This window comes from Barbus barbus, assembly GCF_936440315.1.
Source record: "Barbus barbus genome assembly, chromosome: 26".
Classification (NCBI taxonomy): domain Eukaryota; kingdom Metazoa; phylum Chordata; class Actinopteri; order Cypriniformes; family Cyprinidae; genus Barbus; species Barbus barbus.
The window spans coordinates 29702413-29722140 of NC_136754.1; the positions used below are offsets into that span (position 1 = coordinate 29702413).

Below are 19728 nucleotides of genomic sequence, written 5' to 3' on the forward strand. Positions count from 1 at the left end.
CAACCGAGAAACGCTGTGGAGGCAAGAACAGCTACAGTAATCAATCCCTAGTGAACCAGTCATCCAGAGAGAGTCCACTTGTCAGCCTACCCACCACTGCACACTCACCACAAGCCAGTAAGTCTCTCATTCAGTCAATTCTTCAAAATAAGCATTCGTTTTTACAATTCAAACCTTGAAATTATTGGATGAACATAAGATTAAAAAATCAGTTGAAAAATCTGTGCATGCTTTTCCTTGCAATTATAATGAATGGAGACTGGAGGTTTCAAGAATTGCAAAAGCACCATACAAATATCTTAAAAGTATAAGCAGGGTTTCTGAATATAAATTTTAGACTATATATAGACATATTAATTTTTAGAATTTTTTTGTATGGTTTTAGTTTTAGTTATCTATAATAACCCTGCTTTCAACAGACCTACTTTGCTTTTTTATTGATTTCACAAAATGTAAATAATTAAAAAAATAGCTTAACCAGAATATGGACATAACTTTTACGCTACCTTCTGATGCAAAAAAAAAGTGAAGCTCTTCCACAAGATAAGAAATCATGTTTTCTGAGAAACGGATCAAAATGCTAAAGTTTCTAAACAAATATCTGCCAATGGGCTCAGAAAAAAATCGACTCAATTCAAAATGGAAAAAGCTTTCATGCCCCACCGAGAGATAAACTCACTTTATTTTGTTCACTTTCAATAGATGTTTAAATATTAATTTTGGAAAACAAGAAAAAAAATAATGAGGAAGATACTAATTTCTGCAGTTTGCAACATTTAATGCCATGATTATGAAGACTTTTTGCTCCAATTTAATACCTTTTTAAGGCCTTAATTTATGAAAGGGCAAATTAAGGCCTTTCTAAGACCCACAGAAATAAAAATAAAAGATTCAGAAGCTATAAGATAGACTTTCATCTTTACTCACTAAAATCCTAATATAACTATCCTTTATGCATTTTTGATTGTCCATAAAAGAAATAGTGTTACTGATTAATAAACAAAGAGTTGATCTAGTTGATCTTCTTCACGAATCAGTCTGATCTGTTGATGAGTTCACATCACTGTGATTGTTCAAACATACTGCATTACTCCAGAAGATGACACAAATTACGTGAACTACTTTGTCACTTTTGCATCCTTTTGATGCTTCAAAACTTAAATCCTCATTTATTGTATTTGCATGATGGAAAATATAGTAAACTTATTCAAATTTCTCTGCTTTTAATGCCAGATATCTGATTTGTAACAGCATGCGCATGAATAACGACGTTCCAAAATATTTCTGAAATGCTTACCCAGAAAGGACACCCAAAACAAGGTTGAGCACAAAAAACGAGCCGATAATAATGAGAGGAATGAAATATATCCAATTCCACGTGGGCCCCAAAGCATCATTAGTCTGTGGAGAAACAACAGCAATCAATGCATGAAGTGGAAAACGATCATTTCAAGATTATCATGGTTAGGTGATGTAATATAGTTTATGTTTGTTCATTACAGTGTATAGTGTCGTATAGTTTACTTGTTGTTTTTTTAATCATAGTAATTAAAGCTTGTTAATTATAGTGTTATCATTTACTCTCCCTCTAGTTAATAAAGTCCAAACCTGTTTGAGTTTCTTTCTTCTGCTGAACACAGAAGAAGATGTTGGTAACCAAACAGTTGATGGTAGCCATTGACTTCCATAGTATGGAAAAAAAAAAAAATACTATGGAAATCGAGGTGGACTAGAAACCTTTTGGTTGTGCAAATTCTATAAAATACCTTCTTTTGTGTTCAGCAGAAGAAAGAAACTCATACAGCTTCTGAGGAGAGTTAATCATGATAGAAGTCCTTTATCCTTTATCAATAAGTACAAGCAGCATCCTTGTCATATTTCGCAAAGGTATAAATACATAATATTGTCATATTTACATATAATTTACTGCAATTTTAGTAAATATCTTCATATGTTTGGTTGGTATACACTGCAGCTCAAAACATTTGTGATCAGTAAGATTTTTAATGTTTTTTCTGCTCATCAAGGCTGTATTTATTCGATACAGCCTTGATGAGCAGAAGAAAGTTCTGTAAAAAACATTACAAATCTTACTGATCCCAAACGTTTGAGTGGCATTGTATGTTAAAAGACAAACTGAGTTTTTGAAACGTTACTGCTGTAGGAACTCACATTGTACAGGACGGCAGTCCATCCCTCCATAGTGATGCACTGAAATACTGTCAGCACTGCAAACAAGATGTTGTCGAACTGAGTGATGCCATCATTGGGCCCAATCCAGCTGCCAATGCAGGTGTATTTCTCAGGACACCTCCTCACTCCACACGCAAACTCCACCTCAGAAGAGTCCACCGTCTCATTTTCTGAAGGAACAGCAATATTGCATGATGCATTCAGCTACACTAATATAACAAATGAAATGATTATAAAAATGTTTTGACTGTCATCGTTTTGATAAACAGTCATATTTTTATCAAACATGTGAGTAGAGGATATTTGTGATGCTTGCTTTGTTTGCCTTACAGTTAAGTTTACATTAAAATCATCAGTTAGTTGCAATATGGGCTCATTGGAAATACGTGCTTCTACCTACATTTCTGCTAAACTCAAATAGCGTACCTATACACACAAATCGCTGCAGTTTCCAGTTGAAATGAACACTAGAGGCAGTGAAACTCCCACAACTTTTATTCCTTTTCACGCAAAATATGATTTGCAGGTCCACGGTTTTGATTAATAAAGCCTAATTGTCGCATAATTACTTGAGAAATATTATGTTATGAATTCAAAACAATTTTAACATGCTGCGAGATTTGAAAACTGATATTTTTGAACATTGTCATCACAGCTTCCAGCTTCATATGCATGCGTTTTCTAATTCATATGCATGCGTTTTCTAATTCATGCTTCAGGTTTGTACCTTCATATTAGAAAATTTGAAATTGTAGTCTTAAAAAATTCCTCCTTTTTATCTTTGGATGGTATTCCTGTTAAAAAGCTGTTAAATACTTAGACGTTGTCATTTCGAAAAATGAACAAGATAGAGTTCCCCTGAATTTTAGCCTTATATTTGAAAAGATAAAAAGAAAATTTAATATTTGGTTATTAAGTGACTTGTCCCTTAGGTAGAGTTCTTCTGTCAAAAGCAGAAGGAATTTCTAAACTTACCTATATTGCTTCAACTATACATTTAGACAATAAAACTGTCAATACTATTGATCAGACTTTATTGATTTTTTTATGGAAGAATCATGTGAACTATATTCGTAAATTTTTTGTCATAAATTCCCTTAAAAACGGTGGACTTGACTTTTTGGATTTCTCTACTTTAAATAACACTCTCAAAATTAACCCTTTGATGCACTACATGGGTCTAAAGTGACCCGACTGAGTTTATTTTTTCTATATCTTTGCAAGAAATTAATTTCATCATTCAGAATTCCAGGAATTCCTTGATTAACTTGTTTTTGATCAACACATATTCTTATTTTTATTTTTTATTTCTTACTTTTTGAATAAAAATAGTTTTTGTGTCACTACCGTTCTAATGCACAACATGGGTCTAAAATGACCCGTATTCATTTCCTATGTTATGGGTGAGTGTTTCTTTGCTGAATCTTTAAAAAGAAATGCATTTTATCATTCATTTTTCCAGGTATTCATTAAATATCTTGTTTTTGATTTCCACAAGTCATTATGTTTATATTTCCTTTCTTCACTTTATAAAAAAACACAGTTTTTGTATTTCTACATCAATTTTACACACATGGGTCAAAAATGACCCATATAGAAACCTTTGATTATTTGTTTTTGTAAGTAGGAACATATTTACTGCAGAAAACTATTCGCCTGCCCCACATTTCACAACTCAACATGGTTGCTTTTTTATAATTGATGCATTTAGTCTTATTTTATAACTTATTACCACAGAAAATATTTGACACACTGTGGAAGATAACTGGACATAATATTTGAATGTTAGGCGGAGGTTACCTTGACTTTGAAATGTCCAATATTAACTAGCTTGTTGTTGACATATTCTATTTTAGCTAACTAATGTTAGCTAGGTCAACAAAATAACAATCAAAATAAAATAATATATACAAGTATATACCATTGCTGTCAGGCAGAAACCGTGTATCTCCATATTTCATAATTTTTTTCATAAATCAGTGCTATTGGTCACCCTTTATGTCTGTCAGTGTTTCTGAAAAGTAATGGTTTTGGACATACAAGTTTTCTGTCTGACAGTGGCAATATATAACCAGAATATACATGATCAGCTGCTCGTTGTGCACTCTTTATCCAGAGTATTAGTATGGCTGATCCCAGACATTCTAGATTCACAGCTGAAATGTTTGTAGAGATGCTTCATGATGAGGAAGATCAGACAATTATTAGTCCTGATTCAAAGTTTGAAATATCTGATGCTGATGACCTAGACTATGTGTCACAGGGTCAATCTGGAGTCGTGGGTGTAAATCCAGCTCTCCTAGATGAAGAAGACTCTGTGATGACACTGAAGACTTGTCTGATGAGTTCTCTGAAGAGGAAACTCAGACCCAGTCCAATAGATTGAGTAAAAATGGTTTGCACATACTCATGTAAGCGGAGAACATGGAGGTGGCCCATGTTTCTGTGGTACAATGTGCTGGATGTAACACCCTCAATACCTACACCAGGGAAAGCCAATGTTGGTCTTGGAGAGCCATAGTCCTGCAGACTTCAGCTCCAACCCTAATCAAACACACCTGATCAAGCTAATCCAGGTATAAGGGTTACTGGAAAGCTAGAGGCAGGTGAGTTTGTGCCAAGCATGAAGCAAAACTTTGCAGGACTGTGGCTCTCCAGGACTGTCGCTGACCATCCCTGGGCTACACCAACTTCACTGCACAACACCTTGATTACACGGCTGGTGTGACCAATGCATGACAACTACTCATCAAGGAGCTGGTCAAAGAGCTTGTCATGCCACATATGAAGATGTGTTTGGAGGGCATGCCCCACCTTCAAAACCATATTACAGAGGCAATGGGAAGATGTGGGATAAAAACAAAAAACAGCCACCACCCCGCTACAGGTATACATCAGACAGAACGGTTAATCGAAGAGGAAGAGGTCCAGGATCTGGTATTCAGTGACAGGCCTGTGTGCAAGGAGCACAAACCTGTAGTTGTCATTTGTGAGGCCTGTGAGCACTGAGATGGCAGTTTGAGATGGTGCTGTACCTGTGATTTTATTTTGTTAGTTTTATTTTCATCTATTTGGTCACATTCACTACAATTCACTACAGTTGCACTACAGACAGTTCAATTTCAGTGTTATCAGTGATATGCTATGATAAATTATGTGTGACAATATGGCAAATAAACTATTTAAAGTGTTCAATGTGTTGGTCTAAATAACTGCTAAAATAATTATTTTAACAAAATGTCTTTATTCTTTAGTTTTTTCATGCTTGCATAGATGGGTCATTTTTGAGCCATGTGTGTAACCTTGATGTAGTAACACAAGACCTAGGAAAAAAACTAAATATTAATTTAGTTAATTAATTATTGGTCATTGTAAAAATATATTTTGAATATTCATGGATCATGGAATTTATAGATCAGCGAATATTAAACTGATTTAAAAAGATAAAACAAAAAAATGCCCAGCGAAGCATGAAATAACATAGAAAATGAATACGGGTCATTTTAGACCCATGCTGTGCATTAGAAGGGGTTTTCATGGCGTTTGCATCAAAGGATTAATTGGTTAAAATTTTGTCTGAATAAACTTTCATTGTGGAATTTTATGTTTGGTCAACTCGGGGGTCTTTCTTTTTGACTAAAGTGTGATTATAAGATTGAGAAATTGCCAGTGAAACTATCTGCCGTTCATGCTCAAGCATTGTTGGCTTGGAAATTGATCTACAAGCACAATTTCTCTCCGCAGTGCTATTTTATTTGGAACAATTGTTGTATTCTATATGAGCACAAAAGTATGTTTTTCAAAGGCTGGTTTGATAAGGGTATTGTTTTAGTATCTCATTTGTTTAACACTCAAGGGTATCTTATGACTTCTGATGAGTTTCTTGTACACTTTAATTTTCCTGTGACTCCCAATGAATTCTCTATTGTTCTCTCTGCGATTAATTCTGGTATAATTTCCTTATTTAGAGATGTGATATTGGTTGATATGCCCATTGTCAATCTAACTGAAACAATATGTGGTAACATTAGTTCCCTTCCAGGAACTTCGAGCTGCGTCGAAAACGCATATGGGAACGCCTTCAGCGTGACCAGGCTCTGAATATGATGTGTAATCAGTAAAACAAGGGCGAGGCGTCACGGGCGGGGTGACGTCACGACCAGGAAGCATATAAGCACGTGCGGCGGAGCCGGCTTCAGCTTTTTTGTCATTCAGCGAAGCGCTCTGTGTGTGTCAGTCTTATTTACTGTTGTTTGTCCTAGTTTTAAGTGGAAAGCATTCAGTATCATGCCAAAGCCAAGGGCAAGCTCAGGGGTGAAGCTTTCAGACCACGTTTTGAGTTGTGTGTGCATCCTTGCCCTCGCTATATCACGAGCGAGGACACACACGATTTGCGCGTGGTCTGCCTGGGTGCGGAGCACGCAAAATCGGTCTCCGCACCCGGAGGGCTCTCTTCGAGAAGGGAGCCTTTGCGAGCTCCCCACGCGGTGCCGGTCCCGCTGCTGCCGAGGCAGAGCGGCGGCTGCACTCGTGGGGCTCGCAGGCTGATCTGGCTGGCGAGTGTGAGACGGGCATGTCCCTATCTCCTCCCGTATCAGCCAGATCTGGCGCCCCGTCTCTCGGTGTGGAAGCTGTCTCTTCCCCCGAGACGAGGGCTCAATGCTTCGTCTCTCTTCCTCTGAGGAGGTTGATGTGACGAGCGTTCACGAGGTTTCGCCGCCTCTGTCACCCCAATATGATATAACTATGAGCTTTGTAAGCTGCAGTGTTTGCACAAGCATAAAATGAATAAAGCCGGTCCCGCTTGCCTTTAAATCAGAGAGAAAAAAAAGGCAGAGCGGCGGCTGTGCTCGCGGGGCTTGCAGAGAAAAAAAAGAGAGAAAAAGGCTTATCTGGCTGGCGAGAGTCAGACGGGCATGTCCCTATATCCTCCCGCGCCTGATCTGGCGCCCCGTCTCTCGGTTCGGAAGCGGTCTCTTCTCTTCCCCCGAGAGGAGGGCTTGACGCTGCGTCCTCCGAGGAGGTTGATGTGACGAGCGTTGACGAGGTTTCGCCGCCTCTCTCGCCCCAGAGAGCTACTGCTACACAGGAGCCTTCCGTTTTCCCCGATCTCCTCACCGAGGTGTCGAGATCGCGGGTGAAATCTTTTCGTCCCGGCCATTCGTTCCCGCGGGAACTGAAAGAGCGCGGGTATGCGGCGATGCCGCGGGTTGAACAGACGCTTGCGAGCTATCTGTCTCCCTCTACGGCATCGCCTTTGAAGGCTCCTGCTCTGCTTACAACATCTTTGGTGGGCAGAGGGTATGCGCTCTCTATAAACTCAGGTGGCTGCTGGGCGGGCGCAGCCTCCTCTGCATACCAGCTCCTAGCGCAAAAGGTCCTGACGGGCGAGCCCCAGGACCGCGGAGGGCGACCCCTACTGGGGTGGAGTGGCTTGCATCGCGGCACTCGGTGACCACTTCACCTCGGTGCCCTCCAGGGACTTGTCTGCTGACCCTGCCGCTGAAACTCGCCTCAGCCGCCAGATTACGCGTCTCATCCCGGTGCGCCGCATCGAGACAGCGGTCTGGCCGCTTCTCTGATCCCAGAGGTCAGTCTCGAGAGACTGATTCCCTTAAGATCATTGGGCAGCGAGCTGCCGAATGTGTCTCTTTGGGTCCTGCCTTGCAGGGTCTGGTTCGTTCAGAGGTCCTGACGGGTGAGCCCCAGGACTACGGAGGACGACCCCTACTGGGGTGGAGCGGCTTACACCGCGGCACACGGTGACCGTCTCCCCTCGGTGCCCTCCAGGGACTTGTCTGCTGACCCTGCCGCTGTTCCAGGGCACAGCCGGTCCCAGCGAGTATATTTCTCAGGTTTGTCCGCCCGGCAGCGCGGAGCCGAGAAACTCGCCCCAGCAGCCAGGCCACGTGCCTCCTTCCGGTGCGCCACTTCGAGACAGCGGTCTGGCTGCACCAGAGGTCAGTCTCGAGAGACTGATTCCCTTAGTAGAGCATTTGACAGCCTGGCAGCGGCTGCCGAATGTGTCTCCTTGGGTCCTGCAGACCGTAGCGAGAGGCTATCGTATTCAGTTCGGCGGGCCACCCCCGCCGTTCTGCGGGGTTGTTATGACTGCGGTCCGCCCCGGGCAGGCTCTGGTTTTGGAACAGGAAGTTGGTACTCTGCTGAGGAAGGAAGCCATCGAGTTGGTTCCTCCTCACGAGACCCAGTCCGGTTTCTACAGCCGGTACTTCATTGTTCCGAAGAAGGATGGAGGGCTGAGGCCCATACTGGATCTGCGTCTACTGAACCGCTCAGTCAGAAAGCTGAAGTTCAGGATGCTTACTATCAAGCAGGTCGTGACTCAAATCAGGTCCGAGGACTGGTTTGTCACGATAGATCTCAAAGACGCATATTTCCATGTTTCCATCCTTCCTTCTCACAGGAAGTTCCTGAGGTTCGCCTTTGGGGGGAAAGCGTACCAATATCGGGTTCTTCCCTTCGGCCTAGCACTTTCACCCCGCACTTTCACCAAGTGTGTGGATGCGGCACTGGCCCCGTTGCGGCTTCAGGGCATCCGCATACTCAATTATATCGACGATTGGTTGATCCTCGCTCAATCAGAGCGGTTGGCGGTTCGGCATCGAGATGTCGTTCTCGCCCACATGAAAGAACTGGGGTTGAGACTGAACGCCAAGAAAAGTGTGCTTTCTCCGGTTCTGAGAATCACTGATCTAGGCGTGGTGTGGGATTCGACCACGATGCAGGCACGATTGTCCCCTGCTCGGATCGAGTCGATCCTTACTACAGTCAGGAGAGTGCGAGAAGGCCAGTCACTCACTGTCAAGCAGTTTCAGAGACTGCTGGGGCTCATGGCAGCTGCGTCCAGCGTGATACCTTCTGGCCTGCTGTACATGAAACCCCTACAGTGGTGGCTCAAGACCAAGGGGGTCTCCCTGAGGGGAAACTCACTCCGCGCTGTCAAAGTGTCACGCCGTGCCTTCGACATGTGGAGGAATCCTTGGTTCTTGTCCCAGGGCCCGGTGTTGGGAGCTCCTTGTCGCCGCGTCTCGCTAGCGACGGACGCTTCCCTCACCGGTTGGGGTGCGGTCATGAGTGGCCACCCTGCCCGCGGTCTGTGGAGAGGTTGCCACCTGACGTGGCATATCAATCGGCTAGAGATGTTAGCGGTGTTCCGTGCACTCAAGCACTTCCTCCCAGACCTGAGAGATCACCACGTGCTGGTGCGCACCGACAGCACGGCAGTGGTCTCTTACATCAACCACCAAGGAGGTCTGCGGTCGCGCCCCTTGTATAAGCTGGCACACCAGATCCTTGTGTGGTCCCAGGGCAAGCTCCTATCACTGAGAGCTGTGCACATTCCTGGGCATCTTTATGTGGGAGCAGGCGTCCTGTCGAGACAGGGGCCGAGGCCCGGGGTATGGATCCTTCACCCTAAGGGGTGAAGCAGATGTGGAAGGTTTTTGGCCAGACACAGGTGAACCTCTTCGCCACTCGAGAGTCAGCGCAATGTCCCCTCTGGTTCCTCCAGCTCCTCCGGGACTGGATGCTATGGTACAGACGTGGCCGAGGCTCCGTCTGTACGCCTTCCGCCCGATCGCTCTGCTCCCTGGAGTTCTGGCGAGAGTGCGCTGGGACGAGGTCAGTCTACTGTTAGTAGCACCGTTCTGGCCGGGCCGAGTATGGTTCTCGGACCTGATATCTCTCCTCGACGGCACTCCGTGGGAAGTGCCCGTCAGGAGGGACCTCCTCTCACAGGCCGGGGGCACCGAGGTGCACCCTCGCCCGGAGTGATGGAAGCTGTTGGTGTGACGCCCTGAGGGGGCACAGCTCATAGCTTCCGATCTGTCAACCGAGGTTGTCGAGACCATCCTCCAATCCAGAGCTCCCTCTACGAGGAAACTGTACGCCTTGAAGTGGAGGCTCTTCACTTCTTGGTGCGGGGACCGCCAGCTCGACCCAGTCAACTGCCCCGTTGGTGCAGTACTGGAGTTCCTGCAGGCCCGTTTCTCTGCAGGGGTAACCCATTACACTGTTAAGGTGTACGTGGCAGCTATTTCGTCATACCACGCCCTTACCGGTGGCCAGTCAGTGGGTAGACACCCCCTGGTTACACGTTTCCTCCGCGGTGCGCTGAGGCTGAGGCCTCCGGTACGATCTCGTCCCTACGTGGGATCTGGCTGTGGTTCTGGAGGCTCTGTGCAATGCACCTTTCGAGCCCATTCAGGAGATAACTGAGAGACTCCTCACTATCAAGACCGTTTTCTTATTGGCTATCACCTCTCTGAGGAGGGTGAGTGACCTTCAGGCCCTGACTACGGCCTCTATTCACTTTGCGCCCGGTTCGGCGAAAGTATTCCTCTACCCCCGCGTGGGGTATGTTCCGAAGGTCCCATCGGTCGTTCCACAGCCGGTCGTACTGCAGGCCTTCTGTCCTCCTCCCTTCGGGGAGCCAGACCAGGAGAAGCACAACCGTATGTGTCCAGTGCGAGCACTAGACGCATACATCCACAGGTCCTCCCTGTGGAGAAAGTCGGACCAGCTGCCTGTGTGCTATGGTCCGCCTAGGAGGGGTCTTCCTGCTACGAAGCCCTCCGCTTAATAGGTGGATTGTGGGTGCCATGGCTTTGGCATACGAGGCCTCTGAGCTCCCCCCGCCGGTGGGAGTCAGAGCGCACTCAACCCGAGGTGTGGCGGCCTCCGAGGCCTTCTGGGCAGGTGTTCCATGCAGGACATCTGCAACGCAGCTGGGTGGTCCACGCCCCTGACTTTCGTTAGGTTCTATGACCTCGACATCCGAGCCACTCCCGGCTCCTCTGTCCTTTCGTCCTGACACCAGGCAGGGACTTGTCAGTCTGGCGGCGTTGGTATCTCGTTCCCATATGCGTTTTCGACGCAGCTCGAAGTTCCTGGAAGGGAACGTCTCAGGTTACGTATGTAACCATGGTTCCCTGAAGGGAACGAGACGCTGCGTCGCGTTGCCACACTTCCGGCATCCCTGCCAGCGCTTGCTTCATGACTTGAAGCTGAAGCCGGCTCCGCCGCACGTGCTTATATGCTTCCTGGTCGTGACGTCACCCCGCCCGTGACGCCTCGCCCTTGTTTTACTGATTACACATCATATTCAGAGCCTGGTCACGCTGAAGGCGTTCCCATATGCGTTTTCGACGCAGCGTCTCGTTCCCTTCAGGGAACCATGGTTACATACGTAACCTGAGACGTTCCTCTTCAGGAACTCGAGCTGCGTCCGGTAAGATGCTTTGGGGAACGTCTCCAGCGTGAGCGGCTCTGAATCGTGTGTAATCAGTCCAAATGATGGGCGGAGTGAAGTAATGACCAGCTGGTATAAAAGCACGTGCGATAGCTTTTTGTCATTCAGCAAAAGTGCTCTGTGTGTGTTGTCCATACTTTCTGTTTTGTGAGTCTTATTTAGTGTTGTCTGTCCTGCTCCACTTACGGTCGAATTTAGCCTTTTGCATAAAAAAAGAAAACCGTTTGTCAAAGAGATATTTAATCGATCACGCTAAGAAAGAGGGCGAGAGCCAGAGGCACGTGCCCTCTCAGATTTTTGAGCCAAGTGGATTTTGAACGCAGTTTCCAAAAGACAAAAAATAGCAGATGAATATTTTCTATTTTCCGGCATTATTAGATCATTCAGTGCGCCATATCAGCTGCTAAATTCAAATCTGCATTCGCTGGCTGGCGCTGAGCCGGATACAGACGCGTTTTTACAGCACTGCGCATTATAACCAATAACACACGATTCTGTTGAGCTTATGAATGCAAGGACCAATCAGAGGCGTTCAGATAAGTCATCGCTAAAATGCCGGTGTTTTCTTCACTCGCTCGCTGATTGAATACCTCTCTCTGACGAATTCTCTCATCAGAAACAACAAAGTGCAAGTGTGTGTACGAATCTGTAAGTAAGATATTCATTTCATAGTGTAAACCGCTTCAGTGATTTTAATGGGAGTTTTTGAGCAGCGGCGGCTGCTGGTCTTTCAAAGAGGGGAAGCTCATTTTCGGCCTACATCATAAAAATTGTCCATTTATTTATATGTAAATTATTTTCAAGAAAATGCTCTGTGACGCTGTCGTACCAACAAGGCGTCTTTTCCAGTGACTTGACCAGTGTCCTCTCAATGGCCAGCAGAGCTAGGCTGCTTAAACGGCCTTGGCCCATTGTGTTACGGGTGTAGGACTTGAGCCGCTTTAAACAGGAGAAGCTCCTTTCTACACCTGCAGATGTAGCTCCAATTGTTGCCACTAATGAGAACAGTTTGTAAAGCTGAGGCATTGCACTGTCCAACTCCATGTCTTTAACCCTCTGGGGTCTGAGGGTGTTTTGGGGGCCTGGAGAAGTTTTGACATGCCCTGACATTTGTGTTTTTTTCAGTTGCTTATAAATATATAAATGGCTAAAGTCTAATAACACTGTAAACAGCAAAAACAGGGCTACAATAATATGTTAGCAGCATTTATGTACTTGATTTTGTTTTTGAGAAAACAACGTTTATGCGTGGTTAGTGAAAACCTAACATTTTGAAGTCACTGAAATAAGGCCATAAAACAACATACAGAACATTTGTTCACAAGACTTCTGAGAACTGGATCTTGTAGCCTAGAATTTTTGCTTCAAAATAATGTGAAAATCAGTTTCAAATGATACCTTGCTCTTATCTATACGATCAAAACTCGTGGAGTATTTTTAGTTTGTTTCGCTTCATAAAGAAAAACGAGACAGCCCGCACCGGTGGGTTAAGGAACACCAAGTAATCACAGCTTTCTCCTGTTATGATGAAAATTGGCCAGCAATTTCGCGAAGCAAATACCAAGAAATAGGTTGCAGCAGTTTGTCAATCTGCTATGGGACTGAGCTCGAATAGCTTCAGCATCAGCGACTTCTTATAGGACACAATCACTGTCAATCAAAAGGAGATGCAGTCTTTTGACAGACCCTCCAATCATCACGCAGAAGCCCGGAGTCCAGCCCCGCCCACTCCTCCATTCACCTCCAGAGACGCTGAGCGTCCGGGGGCCGGAACATAATCGCAGCATTTATCCAATGACCATCTAGTTTCGAAGCACTGAAAAAAACTGTTCAAACCCTACTCATTTGGACTTTGCGCCCGGCATGGACAAATCCTTTCTATACCCTAGAACAGAGTGTTACGAAGGTCCCCACCTCAGCACCACAGCCTATAGTACTACAGGCTTCTGTCCTGTCCTCCTTCTGTCCTCCTCCTCCCCCTCCCGCCTGACCAGCAAAAGCACAATTGTATGCGTCCAGTGCGAGCACAGTCCACAGAGCTGCCCTGTGGAGAAAGGGCGGACCAATTGCTAGTTTGCTACGGTCCCCCTAGAGAGGTCTGCCGGTTACAAAGCAAACCCTCAGCCGATAGATTGTGGATGCCATTAACATTTATTTTGAGTCTTCTCAACTCCCCCTCGCTAACGGGAGTCAGAGCTCATTCAACTCGGAGTGTGGCGGCCTCCAAGGCTTCTCTCGCAGGTGTCCCAATACAGGACATCTGCAACGCAGCGTCTCGTTCCGTCAAAGAACCAGGGTTAGATACGTAACCTGAGGCGTTTTTCACAGACTAAAAATAACAAATCTATTCGCTCTCTATTTTTAAAGGAGGTTGCTACCAAGCCTTGCTCTATTGCTTATTGGACTACATTTGTTAGAAGCCCTAAGTGGGAAAGTGTTTGGTTATTACCTCATTAGTTTTTGTTAAAAACAAGGTCAAATAAATTCTTTCAAATTTATTCATAAATTCTATCCTGTTAAACATTTTCTCAGTAAGTTTAGGAAGGATATTGATGTTAATTGCTCTTTTTGCTCCTTGCACTTGGAAACTGTACCCCATATCTTCTGGCACTACTTGTTCAGTTACTACTTGTTTCAGAAGAACATTCAAAAGTAGCATCCACATGTTTGCAAAATGATAAAATATTTTCTTCAGAAATAATTTAATATGAATGTTAGCACAAAAACATTATCGTTTATGGAATTAGTTCACAAATGTTTTAGTTTGTGTAACTTTAAAAAAAAAAAAAAAAGTTACTTGTTTTAAAATGCTCAGAGAACTTCCAAAAGTAACGTTCCCATAAAGTTTGCAAAATGATAAAATGTTCCCTTAATATAACCCAAAAAAAAAGGATGTTTTTAAAAGTTGTTAGCCACTTTAAACCCTGTTCATGGAACTTTTTTTCTGAAATGTCTAACATTATTTTAAATGTTACTTGTTTCAGAATGGTCAGAGAACATACAAAAGTAATGTTCTTGTAATGTTTACAAAATGATAGAATGCAATGTTCCCTTAATATTTGTATAACCAAGAAAAAACAAAACAAAAACCATCATAAATGTTTCAATGCAGTACAATGCAGTGCAGTGAATAACAACCGTCTGTGGTCTCACAGTGCTTTATGTGATTAACTTACAACAAAACAAAAGCAAACATGCGCATTTTTGTCTTGCATTTCATTATGAAATTTGACAAGCTCAGTGCCGACTCATTTTCTGTGAATTCTTTTTCATAATTATGCGCTAAGGACTGTGGGAGATTGGAGGACACACTTGATGAATGATCAAAATATGCTGAATGAAGGATGCAAAATAAAGGCTGCCTTCCAAGGATCCTTCAACCTGAGACAGCCTTCAATGCAGCCTTACTAGGACACAGATTGAGAACGCCCTAGATTTCACCTCAGTCACAGTGTAAATGATGTGCATGCTGCCATCTTTCTCCATTGATGGCAATTCAAAAAGGTTTTTTTTTTCTGAAAAAATAAGATTACTAATAAACTTAGATGCTGTACCTACACTGGTTCTTTCTGGGAGTGTAAAGCAGATCTACAGTATGACTTTCTTTGCTTGATATTACAGCTCAGGATAGACGCTAGTGAGAAGCTTGGGACTGTGGTGCTGTCAGCCAATCAAATTTGTCATGATATGATTTTCCACTGGAGTTTGAGTGATAAATCACATGGCATTTTGGCTCCCGTGATTGGCTTAGAAAACTTGGCAGCAGAACTAAGCACCCAGGATCAAAGATGCCAGATTCAAAGTGTATATTGCATGGCAGCTCCAGTATACTGCAGCATTCCTGTTTCATTTGAGTTAAAGGCTGAAAGAAATTCTCCATACCGAGTATATTTGGAGAGGGCAGGCATGTGTGGTGTAATTTTCCACTGTAAAACTCCAGACCGATGATAGCGAACATCAGGATGGCGAAGAACAGCAGAAGGCCGATCTGCAGCAGCGGCACCATCGCTTTAATAATGGACTTCAGAACTATCTGTAAACCTGGAGGAATTCACCTGGATTAGTTAAGTACTTCTGGCCAATACTTTAAATACAAAACAACTGTGTCATATGTGACAAAATGATTTTAAATATTATTGATACACTCTTAAAAATAAGCAATGCCATAGAAGAACCATTTTTGGTTCCACAAAGAACCATTCAGTCAAATGTTCTTTAAAGAACCATCTCTTTCTTATCTTTTTATGATCTGAAGAACCTTCTTTCACCACAAAGAACCTTTTGTGAAACTGAACAGTTCTGCAGATGTTAAAGGTTCTTTATGGAACCATTTAGACAAAACGGTTCTTCTATGGCATCGTGAAGCACCTTTATTTTTAAAAGTGTATGGTGGATAAAAATGAGATGAGTTACTTACTAGGGATACCGGAGACTAGTTTGAGGGGTCTGAGCACACGCACAGCTCTCAGGGTCCTCAGATCCACGGGGATATTCATATGAGATCCGGCAGTGGCCAGAATCCTGCAGACAGAACAAACACACAAGGAAAAGGGAAATAAGGCTTAGTCCACATAACCATTAAAGGGACAGTTCACCCAGAAATGAAAAATCTGTCATCATTTACTCATCCTCAAGTTGTTCTAAACTTATGAATTTCTGTTGAACACAAAATAAGATATTTTAAAGAATATTGGGAACCAAACTGTTTCTGGTCCTCACAGACTTGCATAGTTTATTTTATTTATTTATTTTTTCCTGTCAGCTGTTTGGTTACCAACATTCTTCAAAACATCTTTTGTGTTCACTATTCCTGTAAATGTCGCACAAATCAGTTTTTTTTCCCCCACCACACAGACCCCTTTTTCTATAACGCAGAAATATATTTTCTTTTACATTTAACCTGACATTTTTCAAAATTGCATGCTTGATTTAGCATTGAATTATACAATTATTCATGAATTGAACTTTGATACACAGAAATTGCAAAACGCATTTATTTACCATATATTTACACACATTGTCTCCTCAAATGTTTTGATGCTCTCTACACAGTGACAAAAGAAGTTCAGACGTAAAATCAAAATGTGATATAATACTTTAAAAACTTCAACTTTATTTAATGCTTTAGGTATAATTAACTAATACATTTCTAGCATTTCAAGTTAATGTATTACATGAATAAATTATATGAACAAATACTTTAGTGATTATAAATTAAATTATATTATATTTATAGATCATATTATTTATTTACATTAGTTGCGAGTCTATCGGTGATTTGATTTCTGCATTTTCGCCTAAAACTCCCATTATAATCACTGACACAGTTTACACTGTTTCATGTTTACATCATGTTTTCTCTGTGTTCGTTCTGATAAAAGCATGTGTGAGATTGCAGATCATTAAAAGTACTGTGTGCTCAGTAGACAAGACTGTGTTACAGCTCTGCAACCTTTGATGCGACAGGAGTAGGTCTAAATATAATGCTACAGAATAATCAACACTTTTCACCATTAGTTCATCTTGGCAGCAGTTATAGTAAAATTGCAATGTAATGCTCATTTCATATGCAAAGACGTCAGCCAATCACAGCCGTGGGCGTTTACACTGTAGTCTCACAGTAGACACACCCCTCCAACAGTGAAGAAATCAGAGGAAAATTGCCATTTATATCTAAATTAGGACCAACTGTGATGAAAAAAAAAAATACATACTCAGAATGCTAGTGCACCTCAGGAAACTTTTGACAAATATTTTTTAAAAATGCAATTCATTTTCTTCCCTATTGTGAGGTATATCCAAGAAAAATGGCTACTCAAATGAGAGAAAAAAAAAACAGCCCGATCTCACAGCAATTCATACTTTTACGAGGTGGCTAATTCGTATGAATTCGTACGACCTCCTAGTACAAATTCCTAAATTTTTTGCTAAATCATACATATTTTATGGTAAAAATTACGATAAAAAACTGGCAGCTGTGGTTGCCGGAATTCTACCATAAAAAACACGGCAACAACATTTTAGGTTTTACGGTTTTAACTTAAATTTACAGTAAAATACCATAATTTCATTAACTGATATAATGTTAATATACCAACCTGTTGAAGTACTGAAATCTGTTTTGTATCTTTGAAATACACTGATAACCACCAAACGCACCAAATGCAACTATTTGAAAATCTGGAATCTGAGGGTGCAAGAAAATCTAAATACTGAGAAAATCACCTTTAAAGTTGTCTAAAAGTTCTTAGCTATGCATATTACTGATCAAAAATTAAGCTTTGATATATTTACAGTAGGAAATTCACTAAATATCTTCATGAAACATAATCTTTACTTAATATCCTAATGATTTATGGCATGAAAGAAAAATGGATAATTTTGACCCATACTATGTATTGTTGGCTATTGCTACAAATATACCCCAGCGACTTACAACTGGTTTTTGTGCTCCAGGGTCACATATAGAAGGTGCACAGTGTCATTCACACAAACACTAAACACCATCATGGTGAGACTCATTAAACTGAAATATGCTATAAACATTCATTTAACAACATTAGATGTAATATGCAAACCTAATAAACATAACTGATAAGAAAAAACTAAGAAGAAACATAGTTATTTAAAAAAAAAACATCAGATTCAAACTAAATTTGAAATGCAACGCAGGGAATTCTGGGAACGCCAGTTTACGGTTTTTCCCTGTAAATTTTACAGGAACTTACCATTTAACAGGTTTTTACTGTAGCATTTTCACAGTTTTTTACCGTTAAAATCACGGTAATTTTTTACAGTGTACAATTCATATGAATTTGTACGAATGACCTAAACCTAGCCCCGCCCCTAAACCTACCCGTCATTGGGGTTTAGACAAATCATACAAAATCGTACAAGTGAGGTCGTACGAATTAGCCACCTCGTAAAATACGTATGAATTGGCCGTGAGATAGCGTTGGAAAAAATGTAGGGTGGGGTGTGATTTTGTGCATCTGGAATTGATTGCATCATTGAATTGTCCTTGTTTGCTATTGCTGGATCTCATGTGAGTTTATTGTATTTTTGTTTATTTATATTAAAGAATATGAAGGCACATGCATTAAAAAAAATTAAATAATGATGCACATGGATAAATCATTTGTAAAAACAAAACAGCACTGCAATATTACATAAATGAATAGTTAGTTTTAATTTTAAGGTGACTTTAAATTAGCTGATGCTGTCAGGGTAGGGTGTTTCACACATGCACGCCAGTTATTCATCCTGATATGCGCTGCATTTAAAAGGTCATGTGAACAACCTCACATAAGAAATGGGAAGTGGGCACTTAGGTATCAGTCAGAGCTGTTACAGACTGTGCACTTCCCAGACACGATACAGTGACAAACACATTAGACAACAGTATCTGTGAGCACTAAGACAATTGCTAATATTTAGGGAGAACCTAAAGTCATGAACGCAGGGATAAATCTGAATAAGAGAATATTAATTACAGTTTGGAAGAGGAAAGAGGAAAAAGCGAGCGTCAGAAAGAGAGCGAGCCGTGGAGCGAGTGAGTGGGTGAGTGGATGAAAGCAGTGCTCGGGGGTGTAAATGGTGTGAAAATTCAAGGTTGTGAATCTTTCTGTATCCTCCAGAGCTGCAGAACGTCCGTACTATTGTGCATCAACAAATCCTTCATATCGGCTACAGGAACAGAAAGGAGCCTGCTTTATTATGCCTTTTTATAAACATCCGTTTTTCTTACAGGAGCTTTCAATCTGTGATTCAAAGGAACTTATGTAATGCTTCCTGATCAATCAATGGACAACGTACAAAATGTACTGCGTTTAAACCATAGGACAGTCAGTTTAATAATAAACTGAATGTGTGCTTCCATAGGCAGTGTTTTATATAGTCACTGTGGTGTCTTTAACACAAAGGCTTTTTGCAACTGAACCCGTTTTGTTTTGTGCATGTCATAATAATCAATTACGTTTGTACCTGTGTCATTTCACACATTTCTATCAATCAGTGTAACATGACCAAACACTATTAATTATTTCACAATTTGATTTCTTTGTACCTGTCAGTGAAAAAGCTGAAATGCAAACATGAAATGAATACGGGCTCACCCACACATGAACACCTACACACTGAGCTGAACTGAGCTCTGAGAGCCAGTCAACGGGGAGGGGGATGGAGGAAGATGGAGGAATAACATTATCAACACTTAGTGGTGAATCATCAGCATATCTGCGGCAAATGCTTCATGTTTCACACAC

At 42.2% G+C, this 19728-nt stretch overlaps 1 protein-coding gene across 1 annotated transcript in view; it reads right to left on the bottom strand.

Annotated features, from left to right (window-relative positions):
• The window catches only part of LOC306845633 (voltage-dependent R-type calcium channel subunit alpha-1E-like), a gene marked incomplete at both ends in the record, with an annotated part of 89187 nt that overhangs the window by 53106 nt on the left and 16353 nt on the right, over positions 1-19728 (bottom strand). The window contains 4 exons of the mRNA XM_079378537.1: positions 1298-1401; positions 2173-2363; positions 15347-15505; positions 15882-15985. Coding sequence (XP_079234663.1) covers positions 1298-1401; positions 2173-2363; positions 15347-15505; positions 15882-15985 — 558 coding nt within the window. The remainder of the gene's footprint in view (positions 1-1297; positions 1402-2172; positions 2364-15346; positions 15506-15881; positions 15986-19728) is intronic.